The following is a 17,804-nucleotide window of genomic DNA, read 5'->3' on the forward strand; positions in this document are numbered from 1 at the left end:
GCCCTTAATTCTGAAGCTACTCTATATGACTTCAAATACTGTGTAAATTTAAACAAGTCTTGAAGTCTCTGTTTCCTCATCTATCAAATAACCTGGTGTGGTTGTTAGAAATAATTAGGATAATTCATGTAAAGGACATATCCTGTGGATGGCACATAATTAGCACTGTATAGCTGTTAGCTATATTTATTAATCATTATAATTTCATTATGTGATATCTTGCAGATGAAGACAGAATTTAGAAGTCTTTAGTTTCTGAATGTTATATCACAGATAGTGGCAAAGCCACTGTTTTAACCTGAGCCTCTGTCTTAAAGCCCAGCATCCTGAAAAGTTACAGTGTATAAGTCCAATACAGAATAATCAGTAGAAATTGATAAAGTATCATTAATAGTCTCAGATATATAATTGGCCTGCCTAGGTTTCTAGGCTTAGAAGATATTACTCTGATTTCTTTTTAAGTCCTTGGTCTAAATGAAAGCACAAGTGGATGTACTTGTTAGGTTTCTATACCAATTTTTATTATTTAAAAATAAACTTATTGAGGTATAATTGTCATATAATAGTATAATAATAAAAGTGATAATTTGATAAGTTTAGCATTTGAAACCATCAACTCAATCAAAACAGTGGCCATCCTTAACCATCACTTCCAACAGGTGCTTTTTGCCCTCTTTCAATCCTTCCCACTCCTGCCTCACCCTATCTGTCACAATCCCTATGCATCAACTAATCTTCTGTCACTGTGAATCAGTTTGCATATTCTAGATTTTTATATCAGTGCAGGGATGCACTAGGCATTCTTGTTTGATCTGACTTCTTTCAATCAACATACTTATTTTGAGGTCTATTTATAACTTAATGTCTCAATTCTTTTCTTGTTTTTGCTGTGTAGCATGTTATTTTATGAATATAAACTTTTTTTATCCATTCATCTACTGAAGATGTAGCAATTGTTTCCTATTTTACACTATAAAAGAAAAATCTGCTGTGAACATTTGTGTACATGTTTTTTTTTTTAATAAATCCTGGAAGGGATATGACTGGATCATATGTTTGGTCTTTGTTTGTTTAACTGCTTAAAAATTGCCAGATTGTTTTACACAGTATTTTTACTGTTTTGTATATCTACCAGCACTATGTGTAATTACAGTTCCTGGATATCCTCACCAAACTTGCCTATAAAAACAGCATGATACTGTCACAAAAAAAGACATGAAGAGTATTGCAGTTTGTTTTTAATTTTGATTTTAAAAATTTTTGCCACCTTAAAAAATTGTAGCCATTTTGATAAGCATAAATTGTTACCTCCTTGTGATTTCACCTATCATTTCCCTAATGACTAATGATGTCGTGTGTTCTTATTTACCATCTATCTATCTTCTTTGACAAAATGTTCAAATCTTTGCCAGTTTTTAAAGTTAAATTGTTTTCTTACTGTATTTAGGAACTACTTTATATGTTCTACATACAAGTACTTTATATTTTGCAAAGATTATAATAACATTCTATGACTTCTCATTTTATTTTCTTACCAATGTATTGAAAAGTCATAGGTTTTTTTTCATTTTGTTTAAGTGCAGTTTATCAACTTGTTTACATCCATTTCATTTGAGCAATGTACTTATTGGCATAAAGTGATTCATAGTATCTTCTTATTCTTTTAATATCTGTGGCACCTGCAATAATGCTGCCTTTCTCATTCTGGACATTACAAATGGTGTTTTCTCTTTTTCCTCATCTGTCTGGCTTGAGAATTATCAATTTTATTAATTTAAAAGTATCAGCCTTTTCTGTTTCATTGATTTCTATGACTTTATTCAATTTAGTTGGTTTTGATGTTCTCTTTTTCTTTCAAGGGTGATGTTGTCATTCATTTGACATTTTCCATATTTTTAATATAGTTAGTGTTAGAAGATTTCCCCTAAATATTGCTTCCCCAACATCAACAATTTCTGTTTTATCATATTGTCATTTTCCTTTTGTTATAAATACTTTTTAATTCCCCATTTAATTTCTTTTTTTCCTCACTGGATTACCTAGGAAGTTTGTTACTTAGTTTCAAATTTTGATTGAATATCTCTTTTTCAAGATTCTTTGAACCAAAGAAGTAAATCAGATTTCTCTTCTGGATTTTGGAATTTTTGCACATATATAAGGGGATATCTTGGAGGATGGGATGCAAGTCTAAGCACAAAATTTATTTGTTTCATGTTCTTCTTTAACACATAACCTGAAGGTAATTTTATTCAATATGTTAAATAATTTTTATATGAAACAAAGTGTAAAATTTTGTACTTACGTTGGCATTCAGAGTGTTTGGAATTTGGGCCCAGCACAGTAGCTCATGCTTATAACTCCAGCTACATAGGAGGTGGAGATAGAGGATCACGGTTTGAAGCCAACCCTGACAAAAAGTTTGGAGGCTCCATCTCAACAAATAAGCCGGGTTCATGGGTGTGCCTTTCCTTCCAGCTATGTGGGAACTCTTATGTAGGAAGATCTCAATCCAGGCCAGCCCTAGATAAACAAAAATTTAAGACTCTATTTGAAAAATAATGTAAAGCAAAGGAAAAAAAACAGTTTAGGATTTGGGAGTTGTTCAGATATTTGGATTAGGGATGCTCAATGTGTATTTGTGTCTTTCTGTTGAGGATGCTTAATTTAATTTCATTGTGATCAGAGAGCATTTTATAAGATTTTCTTCTTTTTTATTTATCGTGAGTTCTTTTATGGCCCAGTATGTGGCATGTCTTGATAAATTTTCCAAAAGCACCTGGGGAAAGGGTGTGCAGAGAATGAGTGTTCTCCTGTTGTTAGTGAATAAATGTCAGTATGCTCAGGTTGTTAATAGGACCCTTGAAACCTGCTGGTTGTCATGACCACTTGTTCAAAAAGTGTTGGGGTCAAGTATTGAAAATTTTAATGTAATGGTGAATTTGTGTATTTTCCATTGCTTATCTGCTCGTCTTGTGTCATGCATTTTGAAGATCTGTTGTTAAACATATAAACACTTGGGACTGTTATAAACTATTGATTAATTTAATTTTTGTCATTATGTAATAACTTTTTAAAATTGCTGTAATGTCCAGTATAAACTCTTTGTAAAGTGTAATCTGTATTTACCGTTCCTGCTGCCATTTTAAAAGTTTTTATCCATTAAATATTGAAATATTGAAAAAAAATTCAAAATATTGAAATGGAATTTCCTGTTGATTTCCTAATGTGTCAGGAAATTTCTTGATTGTTTTTAAGGCTTTTTGAGAAAGATTTTTTTTTTTAGGTTTACATAGCCCATGTTGGCCTTGAACTTGCAATCTTCCTGAGTGCTGGGATTACAGATGTGCACCACTGTCTTTGCTCTTTCATTAGTCTTCTTTAATCTAAATGAACAGAACATCATCTTTAGTTTAAATAAACTAGAACATCACCATGAAATTTATGTTTATTTGATCTTTAAAAAATCTGTATTTAATTGTATTTTCATACATTATTTATCATTATTTTGTACTTCAGGATTGTGTATGAAGTTGCAGGGGTAGCCTCATGTTTTTCATATCCAGTCAGTTGCAGTTTCCAAATGCATTAACATTGGACAAATGTTGTAATTGTTTGTCAGCTGCTGCACACAAGGAATGTATTAAGAAACTGAACAAATAAGTGTTTTGACCTAAAGAGAACTGATGTTTCTATTTAGTATTTGATATAAGCCTATAAAATCATTTACAGAAATTAATGCTTTTTTTTCTTTTTTTTTTTTTAGATTGGACAGTTAGCTTTTAAAGGAATGAAGAGACTCAATAGAATCCAGTCAATAGTGTTTGAGACGGCCTATAACACCAATGAAAACATGCTGATCTGCGCCCCTACTGGAGCTGGAAAGACCAACATTGCAATGCTCACAGTCTTGCATGAAATTCGCCAACATTTGCAACAAGGTGTTATCAAAAAGAATGAATTCAAGGTAGGAAATAACAAGCTAGACAATAGCAATTTAAATCATAAAAATTAATATAAGCCTGTAGCTGCATGAAATCTGGAAGGTCTTAAGGATGTTTATTGTTTTTGAAATCATGTAAAGAATACAGCACTCCCTGTTTGTGTTATGAAAATCCTATTACCTGTGAAAAGGTATAGAAATGCATTTCTCTTTGAATCAGAACCAATTTTTAAAGTGATAAGACTTGTATAAAATATTCCATTGTCCTTTAAATAGCTGCACACTTATCCACCAAAGATAAGTACTTTTCATACACCACTATTAACATTATTCACAGAAAGTAGCTAGAAACTTACTTTACAATAAATCATGACTTGTGTTGGCTACTATGAAACAAATGACAATGTAGTTTTTCCTTATTCATCACTAGTGTTCCTTTGGTACAGATTGTGTATGTTGCTCCAATGAAAGCCTTGGCAGCTGAAATGACAAATTACTTTAGCAAACGTCTGGAGCCACTGGGCATCGTTGTGAAAGAACTGACTGGTGATATGCAGTTATCAAAAAATGAAATTTTGCGAACTCAGGTATGTAGTTTACGTAAACATTTTTGTTTAATGGTACCCTTTTTTGGGGTAATTGTGAAATTTATTAAATAACTACATCTTAAGAGATTATAATAAATAATTAAAAAGCCATGATGAACTTTTTTTCAATTATAACCATGTTACTGTTTGTTGCATCTCTACACTACAAAAGGAGTTTTGCTGGTTCTTTGTCCTATGGTATTCTTTCTTATTTCTGTGATTCTTACTGCATTTTGAATATTTTTAGGGTTTAAGCATAAATTTTAAATCTATCGACAGTACATATTTTAAAACAATAGAATATACATATGACTATACTTAAATTTTTAAAGGAGGGAATATGTAGATCTTGAAATAATCCCACTAGTATTCTAAACCATTTTAAAAGTATAGCTTAACATATAATAAAGATTTTTAGTCATTATTTTGTCAATGAGAACTTATTAAATTATGTACTGTCAATAACACTGTATATTAGGTGATATGAATGATGATAAAAAGTTTAAGATATAGTTCTTTCACTGAAAGATCTTATGACTAAATAAGAAAAGTATATATTAGGGCTGCAATTAGCTTATCATTAATGAAAGTGTCATGTAAATAAGGTTGTGTCCATAGTGTTTTTAAAAAGTAAAATAATAGATAACCAAATATTAATGGGACGAGTCAGATGAATTTGGTGGAGAATAGATGTTACAACTTTTGAAGCAATGGATGGACATTTTTGGGCATTTCACTTGAAACTTCAAGCTGTGAATTCTGATTTTTGGCTATTTTCAAAAGTGAGGCTGTGGTTTTTGCAACCAGTCATGGATGTTGGATTGTATACTTGAGCCAATAATCAGCAAACTGGCAGTTCATACCTCTTCCAGTTACAGGCTTTTTTGTTTGTTTTGATTTTGAGACGTTGCCCAGGCTAGTCTCAAACTCCTAGGACTGCAGGTCCCATTTATAGTTTTGATATTAAGGTCTCCTCTGGCTTCTTTCACCCTTAGGTATTATGTCTTTAAATTTTAAAAATTGTGTGCAGTATTAAATCTGCAAAGGTTCATACTACCACTTTATTCCTCTGCCTTACTGAAAATTTATTCCCTAACATTTTTATTATTGAATTTACAGGTACCTTACTTTAAAAAGATTAATTTTCCTTTACTAACAGTGCAGTATATTTTTAAAATATAGCTGTTCTTTTCAGAGTTATTGCTAGCGTATTCGTTTTTTTCACAAAATCTTTTTTTTTTTATTATTCATATGTGCATAGAAGGCTTGGGTCATTTCTCCCCCCTGCCCCCACCCCCTCCCTTACCACCCACTCTGCCCCCTCCCTTTCCCCCTCACAAAATCTTAATAGAATCTTATTCCAAATTTATTTTTCTTAAAATTAATAGTTATATTCACTATAATTAGTTGAAAAAAAATGGGTTTCCCTTCATTATTTAACCAGCCTTTGCCCAAAGATATTTTAATAACTGATTAAAGTGCCCTTTAATTAGAAGGGCTTTCTCAAGTCTGATATATAAACAAAATTTTAATATCTTCTTGAAATGTGAGTTGGCTACTATCCAGCCTTTTCATTGAAACATTCTGAATTTGATTTTGTTACAGAATGTAGAGAATTATCATTTGATAAGCAAGAGTAACAATTATATTTTTTCTATTGAAAATGTGGATCCTGTTCATATAACTTACAGACTTATCACAATGAACAGAATCATGTTTAAAATTTTCAGCATGCACCATAAAGAGAAGGAAATTTTATAGATATTATATATACCATAGTTTAATATTCTGAATAGCTTCTAAACTTATGGGCAAATTAGAATTTTAAGTTTGTTCATTTTTCCATACATGTAATATTATCTGTGACTGGTTTTAATATTAGCTTTTATGGTTAATTAGACATGTAATTAAAGAGATTATCTCAAAACCACATGTCAGATCAATAAATAATTTTTAGAGTGTGATTTTTCACTTTGATAATGTTTTTAGAAGGCATACATATTAAAGAAATGTTGGCACTTGCCGGATTATCTTCATTCAAAATATAATGTCCTAAAATTGGAGTCATTCTAGATATTGAGACAGAATCTACAGTATCTTACCTAAAGAAATGGGTTTTGCATCCTACTTTGTACAGACAGTTCTAGGGAAGATGAAAAAGGCTAAAGATGGTTTATTTCCTTACTTCTTGGTTGCAAATCTAGCCTTAAGGCATTTTCTGTAAGCACTAAGTTAGATTGTTTGGGACATTCTTATCTCATTATTGCTCCACATCCAGTGTTCTTCCCCGCATGTCTCCCTTCTTATTCTTTCTGCATTTCATTAACAAATTCATTTTTTAAAACACCTTCATTGACTTCTCATTTCTATTGCTGTAGAGCAGCAGCTCTTGAAATGTGGTCCAACGTGTCCAGGGTTTCCTGAGATGAATTGAAGGGGTTTTACAACATCAAAACTGCTTTTTATACTAGAGATAGAGCTGCCATATGATCCAGTGATAGTGCTTCTGGGCACTATCCTAAAGAACGTAAGGCAGGATACAATAGAGACACCAATGTTCATTGCAGGACTATTCACAATAGGCCACACTCTGGAAACAACCCAGATGCCTTGCAACTGATGAATGGCTCAAGAAATTGTGGTGTATATATACACAATGGAGTATTACTCAGACATAAGGAATAATGACATGTGGTTTGACGGTAAATGCATGCAATTGGAGGACATCATGTTGAGTGAAATTAGCCAGGATCAGAAACACAAAAGCTGCACGTTTCCTCTCTTATGAGGACGATAAATTCAAAGCTAACATATACACAAAACAAGCATGATCATAAAGAAACTTAGATGTAGAGCATGTTTGCAACAGTGGAAACTTGCTGTGGAACTTGGGGAAAGAAGGAAAGGAAAAGAGACTGATAGAGCATCAGTAATATCACATAACATAAGATGTAAATGTAGAGGATATAAGGATGTATATTGAAAGTGGTTGAAAAATGGGGGTGGGAGGTAAATGGGTAAGGGTGAGCAATTGAAGGGATTGAACAGACCAAAGTAAAGCACATCCATAGTGGGCATAAATTGAGATAACCCTTTGAACATCAACTTAAATATTAATAATGGAAACGAGGACTATAAATAGGTGCAGTGTGTGTGGGAAGGGGGAGAGTGAATGAAGGAGGTTAAGGTGACCGTATATGGTCGATGGACTTCAAATACCTGTATGAAACAGCAATATGCAATTGCTTTAAGTGGAGTGGGGATGGTGCTTAGGGGGAGAAACAATGGGAGATAAGTAAATAATTTATAATATAAGTCTAATCAGAATTTTCACTATCAATCCCCTCTGTATAAATGAATATATCCTAATAAAAATTTATTTAAAAAGCCTGAATTTTGTAAGAATGTTACAATGTTGGTTTTCTTTCATTTTCATTCTATCACAAGTATAGAGTTTTTTCAGAGGCTACACAATGCATGGTAATGCTATCACTAATAGCTAATGGAATGACATTTTGTATTCTTGTGTTGTAAAAAGAGTACAAACAAGGACCAAGGTCAAAATACTTTGAGAACCACTACTACCGATAGAATCTCCCTATACGTTAGATCCTTGGTATTCTTAGGCCGATGGTTCTAAGGAGACCTCTGCTGAGGAATACTTGGGATGCATGCATAGAGCTTAGTCCTATACTGCAGATGCTTGATTCAGTTTTCTCATGACACTGTCCAACTTCCACTAAATACATGCCACTTTCAACAAATCTAAAAATTTCCCCTTATTAACGTAAAGTAAGCACAGTAATGTTTATTTGCTTTGGGGGCACCATTGGCTTTTTGGGAAGCAGATTTTCACAAAATTATTTGCAGGGACTCAGCTGGTCACACAAGGATTGAAACACAACTGACGATAAGGCAGAACTGACTGAAAGCCTCAGCATCAACTGATGCACATAGTAATTTTAAAAATTGTTTTGAAATTTCTTTTGATTTTTTTAAATTATTTTTTGATGACACTTGATCAAAACCATGTGTAATAATCTACGAATCTGGCAGGGTTACTGTACATGACATTGGGTTCTCTGCAGAATCCAACCTTGTTTTCAACCTTATTTCCAAGCTCCTTCTCCAAATAAACTATAGTCAGTCTATTTTTCTAAAATAATATGAACTCAAATAACATTTTCTGACATGAATGAACATTGTTCATTAGTAAATTTCTTCATTTTCTCATTTTACTAATATTTTCCTTTGTCTATTGAAATTTGTTCAGATCTTTCTTATTCTTCAAAAGCCATTTCAAATCCTATAAGTACTTTATTTCCTTCTTGTAGGGAGTCCTAGAGTACTGTTCATTTATATTCATAAAATAATACTTATTCACAAAATCTGTCCTTTTGGACTAGATAAAGTCTTAGAAATCTTGATTGCTAGCCAATGAAATTGTGAGTGCTCTGTGTTACCAAAGCTAATGAGAGAGTGTTTATGTAAACATAGGGAAGTCACTGTGCCAGTGCCCATGGGCATCCTTCCTTCATCTCACAAATACCCAATTGGGTCATGTCTTATCTTACAGATCCAGAAAGCAAAACTCAACCAAAGTTTATGTTTATATATTTTTAAAAGTTTTATTTTCATCTGTTTTCTTTCTCATTTGCTTTTTGTTAGATATATTCTATTACTTTAATATTTATTGGATCTGTAAGAGCAGAGTCATGTGGCCTCAGTGTGAGTTTATAAATCTAGTCTTGTGCTTGCTCTTTATTTCCTTCATTGTGGTCCTAGTACCAGTGATGCTCATTTCCTTCATTGTGGTCCTAGTACGTAGTAGACCTGATGCTGTGTAGTTACAAACCTCTTTACCCTGCCTTTCCATCTATTCTCATAGCTTTTAGAATTGGGCTACAGTGAAAGAAATGCAGAAAATAATGCAAAATGTGGATATAAATACATATTCAACTTTTATTTTTGAAGTTTAAATTTCCTGCTTTCCCTACTTTTTTCAGTTGTTACTTTTTGATAGCTTTTAATTATTTCTACTCCATATGTTCTTGGAAAATATGTTTCACAGTAATTAATGTTGATTAATTAAGTATAATCTTAAATTTTCCTTGTCATTTTCTCCTAACCTTCAAGGTATAGATAGTTTATCTCTTTTTTAATTTTAAGTATGGAAGGTAAATTAATCCCATTTGCAAGTTTTCTGTCATGCTACTCTGGTCATATTCTCTTGTTCATAAACTTTCATTGGTTCTTTATTGCTTAATGAGTTAAGTCCAACTACCTAAGTTGTTAAGAATCTTGTATAAATTAAGTATAATACAAGATGTGTTCTGTTTTGTAGTTCACCAGGGACCATCACGTCTGGCAGCAATTATGATTTTATTGAGATTTGAATATAAAATTTCCTGTTACAAGACAGATTTACTGACATGAGAAATAGTCATTACAGACAACACATACCTTTTTGGTGTTCAGCTAAAAGGTTTTTGCGACTTTTTCGTCATTAGCTAAAACATCTAATTTTCCAAATTTATTTTGTTATTCTCCATCTGCCATCAGTTTCAAAATTCTTCCCCTAAATGTAGGTTTTCTGCAGTTTTAGCAGTATTTACTGTGCTTTTCCATGGTTTCATTGAATGGTATTCCTTTGAACCTGAAAACACTGGTCAGGTACTTTAAGAGTTTTCTCATGCCCTGACAGTAGCTCTGTGTTAAAGCAAGGCATTTGCTTTATATTAGGAAATTGTTCTCCTTCTTGCTTTATATCCACTTGCTTTTTCTTTGCAGTGGGAGGGGTTTATCTGTGCATCTTTCTTTGTTCAGATGGGTAATTTCAGGATTTGTTTTTAAGTTTTCTATTTTGGTTCAAAATGGAGGGGAGATGGTATTCACATCTCTTTGGGAAGGGAAACCTGAATTCCTTTTGTATTATTCTGCTAGATCAGAGCTCAGTAGCCTTGGTTTGTAAGGGTGTGTGGTGTGTGTATGTGAGCTCAGGTCATTCTCAGTATGATATCACACTGCTGTCATTTGTGTGCTCTTCTCTCAAGGTATTTTTCCTGCTACATGTCCATCCTATTGATTATTTTCTCTGAGAATATGCATATATTTATAGGTGAAAAGTGGGCAAAAAGGGAAAATGGAGACACAAGTTGGACATTACATAGTTTCAGGTTGCAGTTTCAGTGGCTATGTATGAATAATGTGACTAACTTATTGTTGCTACCTTTCTGCCATAAATCTGAGAATGTCTTTATTCCTGAGGGTTATTTTTGCTAGTTACATATTCATACTATTGCTTGTCGGTTCTTTTCTTTCAGGCCTTGAAAAATGCCTGGCCACTTTTTTCTGGCCTTCATGGTATCTAAAGAGAAATCCACTCTATTCAAAAGTGTTATTCCTTTATATGTACTGTGTTGTTGGTCTTGGACTGTCAAGATTCCTTCTTAGTTTTTGGTTTCTAGAAGTTTGATTATGATGTGTAGACTTCTTTAAGTTGACTCTTCTGGTGTTTACTTAGCTCCTAGAATTTATTGATCTTTTGGAAAACTTGGGGAGTTTTGAGCCTTTATTTCTTCAACTCGTCATACTTTCTCCTTTCCTTATACATCATGTACACGAGTGTTAGATCTTTTGTTATGGTCCCACAGGATCCAGAGATCTAGTTTTTTCAATATGTTTTCTGTCTCTTGTTCAGCTTGGATCATTTCTATTGATCTTTGAAATGTTACCTCTCTTCTGCTCTTGAGCCTTCCGGTGTGCTTTAAATGTAGGTTATTGTGCTTTTCAGTTCTAAACTTTCTATTTAGTTCTTTGTATCTTCTGTTTCTTTGCTGAGACATTTTATTTTTCTTGTTTGTTTCAAGGTGTTTGAAACTGCTTCTTGAAGGATCTTTATAATTGTCATATCAGGTTAGTTGAGGTTTTCCTGGTTCCTGATTAGTGTGCTATTCATTTGTGTCCTGGACACTTTTGAGCAGTGACTGTTATCTGACTCTTGACCCTACTTCAATTGTGTTACTTATTCCAAATAACAGGAGATGCCTATCAGCCCCTATTTACACACATGCTTAGCCCTTAGCACCATGCCCAGCACAATGAGTGAAGAAAGGAGCACTTTTCCACTGTTTGGCTGACCTTGTCAAAAACGTTGTGCTTATCAGTGCTGTTACCTCTGGCCTTTTGCATGTGAAGAGTAGTCTCATCTTAGATTTTGTTGGTTGGTTTTTATTTTGTCTTGGAAGTGAGTACCACAACCATTGACATTCTGAGTTGTGAGCCTCTTCACCAGTCTGGGCTACATAGGGGACAAAGAAAGATGCTGAGTGTGATAGTACATGCCTGTAATCCCAGTTCTCAAGAGACTGGGACAGGAGGATCACAGTTAGGCCAGCATGGGCTACACAAGAGATCCTGTCTCCAAAACAAGCAGAAACTACCAGAAACAAATGCTGTTTTCAGCGTTTTTAATTTAATAAAATAATTCAATAGAAGATTGAAAGCTTTGGATGTTGAAGACTAAAGAGTAGCATTCTTAGTAGTGCTTGGTTGTGACACACAGGTGCCGGTGTACAAAAGGCCTCAGCACAGTGGAGAAGCAGCATTTATCATTAAGGTGCTCCACCCCTTTGGAAAACTTTAGCCAGTGGTCTCTGGGCTCCAGGGTGCAGACATTGCCTTAGTTGAAAAGCCTGGTGTGCACTGGGACCTGTGCACACTCTCAGCACTGTGCAAGTGTTTGCTGTTGCATTTAACTCTTGCTGGGATATTTGCTTAGAGTATTTACAACTTTTTCTTTTGAAAAGATCAAAGTGGGCATGATTGTCTATAAAGGTGTATCATGAAATGCAAAGCGTGTAATAGAAGCAAAGAGCCGTTAAGTCTTGAAAAATGGACATACTTAGTAAACAAAACAATGAAGATGGCCCTGCAGGAATCCACATTTGAATTTTAACACATTCAGATTAATAACTAGGAATAGCATTTTCATTTCATAACTTATGATGAAATTAATGTTTATATTAACTGTTCTTTAATCAAGCTGCCTATAGTCATTAATAGCAGATTAGAAACCAGCTTGCCTTCTATTCTGTCTTTTATTTTCCATTTATGTATCTACTTATCTATCTATTTATTTATTTATGGTGGTTCTTAGGTTTGAACTCAAGGCCTTATGCTTGCTAGGAGGTGCTTTGCGACATGATCCACACCTCCAGCTTGTTTTTGTTACTTATTTTTTTCAGATAGGATCTCTTGCTTTTTGCCCAGGTCTAGCCTCAGATTGTGATCCTTCTATATGCCTCTTGCATAGCTGAGATTACATATGAACCATTACACTTGGCTTGTTTGTTGAGATGGGGTGTGGTGGGTGGTCCTGGCTAATTTTTTGCTCTGACTGAGCTCAAACTGTGGTTCTCCCAGTCTCTACCCCCTAAGTAGTTGTGATTACAGGTGTGCATCACCACATCCAGCCTTCCATGACTTTTCATATTACATATTTAGGTATTAAAATTGCCACACTGCTATGTTAATTATATTTACCTCTGGAAAGTATAGTTCAGTTTTACAGCTTACCTATAATAATAAATAATTTCCACTCCTTTCCACTACTTCCCTCTCTTACCTTGTGGTGTATTGGATATGAAGAATTAAAAACAGAAAGAAAATAGAATTAAGATTTATGGAATAAAAAACCATGACAAGTGCACAATTATGGATGCACAAGGTAGATTTTACCACCATGAAAGGATTTGTTTTACCCTCTGGATTTTATTAAGATCTGAACTTGTGCCATGTATAACTAAGGTTATTCAGGATAACTTAGGGCTTTAAAAGACTGCATACGTCTTTCATAAGTCAGCTAAGGATACAAATTATTTGAAGTCATTTTCCACTATGCTACTTAAGCACTGATGCCCTTTTAAAAGTGCAGTCGAAAAACCCAAAATCTTAATAATATTATGATATATCTAAATATTCTGAGGTATTGATTTAGTTTAGACATTTGTTTGGCATTTGCATTAGTTATGATGCTGCTTCTCATGTGCCTACCTGTCTTCATTTGTCTGGCATAGGGGTTTGTTTTGCACAGTACTTATTTCAGCCCCAGAATAAAAGACAACATAATATTCTTTTATGTCTTAATGCTATGTCTTGTCTGTTTAACTTTTAAAGTGGCTGCACAAACATAATTACCATATTTTGGGAGGTGGTCATAATATTTCAGGCCTTATTAATATAAATATTTTTCATTCTCTAGTGTTTCCATTTGCATTTCTAATTTTACATAAATGTTTTATGTAATTAAAAAATTTCATGTCATAACCAACATGAAATTTGCCTTTTCTTGTTGAGAGATGTCTAAGATTTTAAAATAGAATCTGAAATGTATAAGTTTTGGTATTTAAGAAGAACGGTTACTTGAGAAAGGCTTAACCATGTGTTTATAAATAATGAACTGGAAGTCTATCATTTTTAGTATTACCAGATGAAATGTAAACATTATTAGCTGGGACAACCATTTTCTGCATTGAAATCATGCCATTAAGAAATAATAAGACTTCTTTGTTGAAGACTGTCTCATTATGTGTATTAATAAGTAAATCACAAGTTACTTAGAATTATCATGGAATTCTTAGTGTTAGTTGTTGATTAATTTTACTTTTGCATGGTTTAATAGTTACTCATAAAATATATTTGAAAACTTTTAGGGCAGAAATCCACTCTAGAGTATAAATTATCTTTTTAATTCTTTGTTCTTAATATACTTGCATTGGAGGGGGTAGGGAGAAATGCAATTTTGATGCATTAAAACCCTTCTAGTGAAGGCAAATTAGGTATTATGTCATAATCGTCTCTTAAATCATAGTTCATATTCATTTAAGAATTTTAATTGTCTTTGATTTCACTGACAAAAATTTAGCAACTTTGCCTATTTGAGGAATATTCCTTCATATGAGAATAGCTTGTTTCACAGCATTAGGGAAGTGGAAATCATATTCTATTAATGGTTTCTTTTTTATTTTGCTTTTTTATATTTACAGTTAGTTTTACTTTTTTATCATGTGATTGTTTTATATTCTTATGGGCTTTGAGAAAAAGCAGCAAAGTGTTTAGAAAATTTTTTTTAATTTAATTCACAAACTTGGCTGGCAAAGTTTGTCCTGCTAATTTAATGAAATATATACAAGAAGCCAATAGGAAAACTTGTTATTTTCTTCGTTCTTAGTAAAAAATCAGTGTCTTTTATTATAGGATTATAATACAACACATAAAGTTTGTAAAAAGTAATGTAGTTTTCCTTTGAACAATGAAGTGAAAATAAAAGTATTAGGTATCTACTATTCTAAAGTCTTGTATTTACTCATTAAGTTTCCAGAATAATATTGCCTTGGTAAGTTATAGGCTGGGAACTCACTAACCACAAATATTAGTACCATTTTCAAAGATTCCTTATCTTCTTTAGAAATATGAAATGTATTAAAATGTAATTAATAGGCTATCCCTGTAATCTTCAGTACAGAGTCCTTAAAATGAGTAATGTTTTCCTCTGCTTTTTATCTAATGATATCTACAGAACTATTTTAAATTATTAGAAGTCTTTATCATGTTGCCAAATATTAGGTCTCAGCCGCTAACTTTCCTTTATATCTGTTTTTGCCTGTTAAGTGTTATCCTTCGGCTATTAGGGTTGAAGTTAGAAACACTAGCTTGACACACAAGCAAAGGTGTTGACAGTTAATGACCTAGAAAAGGTGAAGATGCTAACCAGTTTTAATATTCTTACATTACATTATCAAATCAAGTTAGAGAACTTTGGTCAGAGAGTAATTTGTAACTGTATTATTTCTTTATGTTTCATTTGTGGTTGTTTCATCCTGAACAAGGAGGTTAGTAAGGAAAAGTAAAATATCAGGCACATGAGGGTATTTTCTGCAGAATATGTTTTTATATTTCCTCTCTTTGGAAAGCATGAAAAGTGATTAAACTATATTCAGATAATACAGCCAATCCAACACTAATCCTTACTGATTCTGTCTTCTAAGTATTTCCCAGAATCATCCATGTCCTTTCCATCTTCAGTAGCATGTCCTGAGCTTTCATCATCTCTCACCATGATTAATTCAAGAAATTCAGTAATTCCCTAGCTAGGCACCAATATTCAGTCAGGTCCTCTAGTCTTTTCCCAACAGGTAACCAGAAATGCAGTCAAATCAATTTCCTCTTCTTGCTCATGTATTCCGTCTTATCAAAAGCAATATTTAATAAATAACAACCATTCAGTCTTTCAGCCAAGATTTGGAAATAAAAAATACAGTTATTGCGAGTGGCTGAAAGGCCGTAAGTGCTCGGTCCCTTCACCACTCCTTACCCCTGAGCTCCATTCCCCTGCTTCCTTTGCTCCAGCACACTCTACTGTCTGAAAGCTTTCCTTTTTTTTTTTAAATTGTTTTATTATTCATATGTGCATACAAGGCTTGGGTCATTTCTCCCCCCTGCCCCCACCCCCTCCCTTACCACTCACTCCACCCCCTCCCTCTTCCACCCACCCCCTCAATACCCAGCAGAAACTATTTTGCCCTTATCTCTAATTTTGTTGAAGAGAGAGTATAAGCAATAATAAGAAGGAACAAGTGTTTTTGCTGGTTGAAATAAGTATAGCTATACAGGGAGTTGACTGGCATTGATTTCCTGTGCGTGTGTGTTACCTTCTAGGTTAATTCTTTTTGATCTAACCTTTTCTCTAGTTCCTGGTCCCCTTTTCCTATTGGCCTCAGTTGCTTTTAAGGTATCTGCTTTAGTTTCTCTGCGTTAAGGGCAACAAATGCTAGCTAATTTTTTAGCTTTCCTACACACACTTTCTCCACATGCTCTTTATACATGTGCTGCTTCCTCCTGTAACACATTTTTTTCTCCTTCATCTAACTAACTCCCTTCTATTCTTCAGTTTTTATCTCATCACTTTCTCATTTAAGCCTGGATTTTTTTCTTTTTCTGGTTAGTTGAGTTATCCTGTTACAACTCTTCATAACACAACATAGTTTGTCCTTAGCGCTTATCACAGATTGCAATTTTATATTTTACAGTCTTTGAAGTAATGCCCATTGCTACTCTACGTCACTGTAGTGTAAGCCCAAGAGGTCAGGGCTGTCTGCTTTTATTCTGCCTCACCATCCACCCCTTGTCCTTAGTGTTGTGCCTGGCACAGTAAGAAGAGGTGGAGGAAGAGCAAGATGGTGTTGTTAGAAAGCACAATTGATATTTACATGTCAGGAATTATTCCAAACAGTTCATGTGTATTAACATGTTTAATTTTCATGATAAATCTGTGTAATGTAGGTAATTATTTTCTTATATTGGTGGGAAATTGTATTGTTTGTACTAGCAAATGCATAATAAATATTTGATAAATGCATGGCTGAAAGATATTCGAGTATATTTTATTAAACATTCACAATATATTAGAGATAGTGTATTGACAAATGAGACATGGCTCTAAGAATACTGGGTTTTGGGCATTAAATTCTATTTATGGAAATATACTTTGAATCTACATTAATAGGACTGCCTACTACACTTTCTTACTTTTCAGGAAATTAAACCAGGAGACTTCAGCTATTGCCACATGGAAGGAAAGGTAGTAAAAAGCTGGGAGGGGCGTGAGGACATGGCAAGGGGAAGTAGCAGGATAGGAGCATTATAAAATTTCTGAGTCCTCATCACAGAATGTTCAAGTTGTATTTGTTCCTTTTTGGACAAGATCCTGAGATACAACTTGCTCTTCCTGCAAAAATGGGTATCCAGGCTTAGGTCCAATATGAAGCAATAAGATCTGACCTTTCATCAACAATATTTATCCTAATGGAAGTAATACACAGATCCTGGAAGTATCATCTTCTGACGCAAAGTGCTGTTCAGTGGGTGCACCAGTACCCTTGTCCATGACTTAATAAATGGATCTCTTTCCTGTTAACACACATTTAGATTTTTCATTTTGGTAAGAGTTCATGAATGGGTTAGGGAGGAAAGCATTCCTTTGAGTAATTCAGAAAATCCAGAGATGAAGTTGTCTTGAAAAGAAGTTTTTAAACTTAAGTAAATACATTGTAGTATATAAGGTGTATAAATGTTACTAGTAAATGTAGAAGTACATTGTTCAGTTTTCTCACTAACGAGAATAGTTAATACCAATATTATGAATATCATCTATCAGCAGTTATTGAGTATGTTTCATGTGTCAGAACACCTCAAGGCATCGTGGACACAACAGCCTA

At 33.7% G+C, this 17,804-nt stretch overlaps 1 protein-coding gene across 9 annotated transcripts in view; it reads left to right on the forward strand.

The window, feature by feature from the left end:
• Ascc3 (activating signal cointegrator 1 complex subunit 3) overlaps nt 1-17,804 on the forward strand; it is a 357,473-nt gene that overhangs the window by 103,837 nt on the left and 235,832 nt on the right. For all 9 annotated transcript variants that reach the window (XM_074077814.1, XM_074077822.1, XM_074077820.1 and 6 more), the window contains 2 exons: nt 3,764-3,964; nt 4,387-4,527. In XM_074077814.1, coding sequence (XP_073933915.1) covers nt 3,764-3,964; nt 4,387-4,527 — 342 coding nt within the window. The remainder of the gene's footprint in view (nt 1-3,763; nt 3,965-4,386; nt 4,528-17,804) is intronic.

This window comes from Castor canadensis, chromosome 1, assembly GCF_047511655.1.
Source record: "Castor canadensis chromosome 1, mCasCan1.hap1v2, whole genome shotgun sequence".
Lineage (NCBI taxonomy): Eukaryota > Metazoa > Chordata > Mammalia > Rodentia > Castoridae > Castor > Castor canadensis.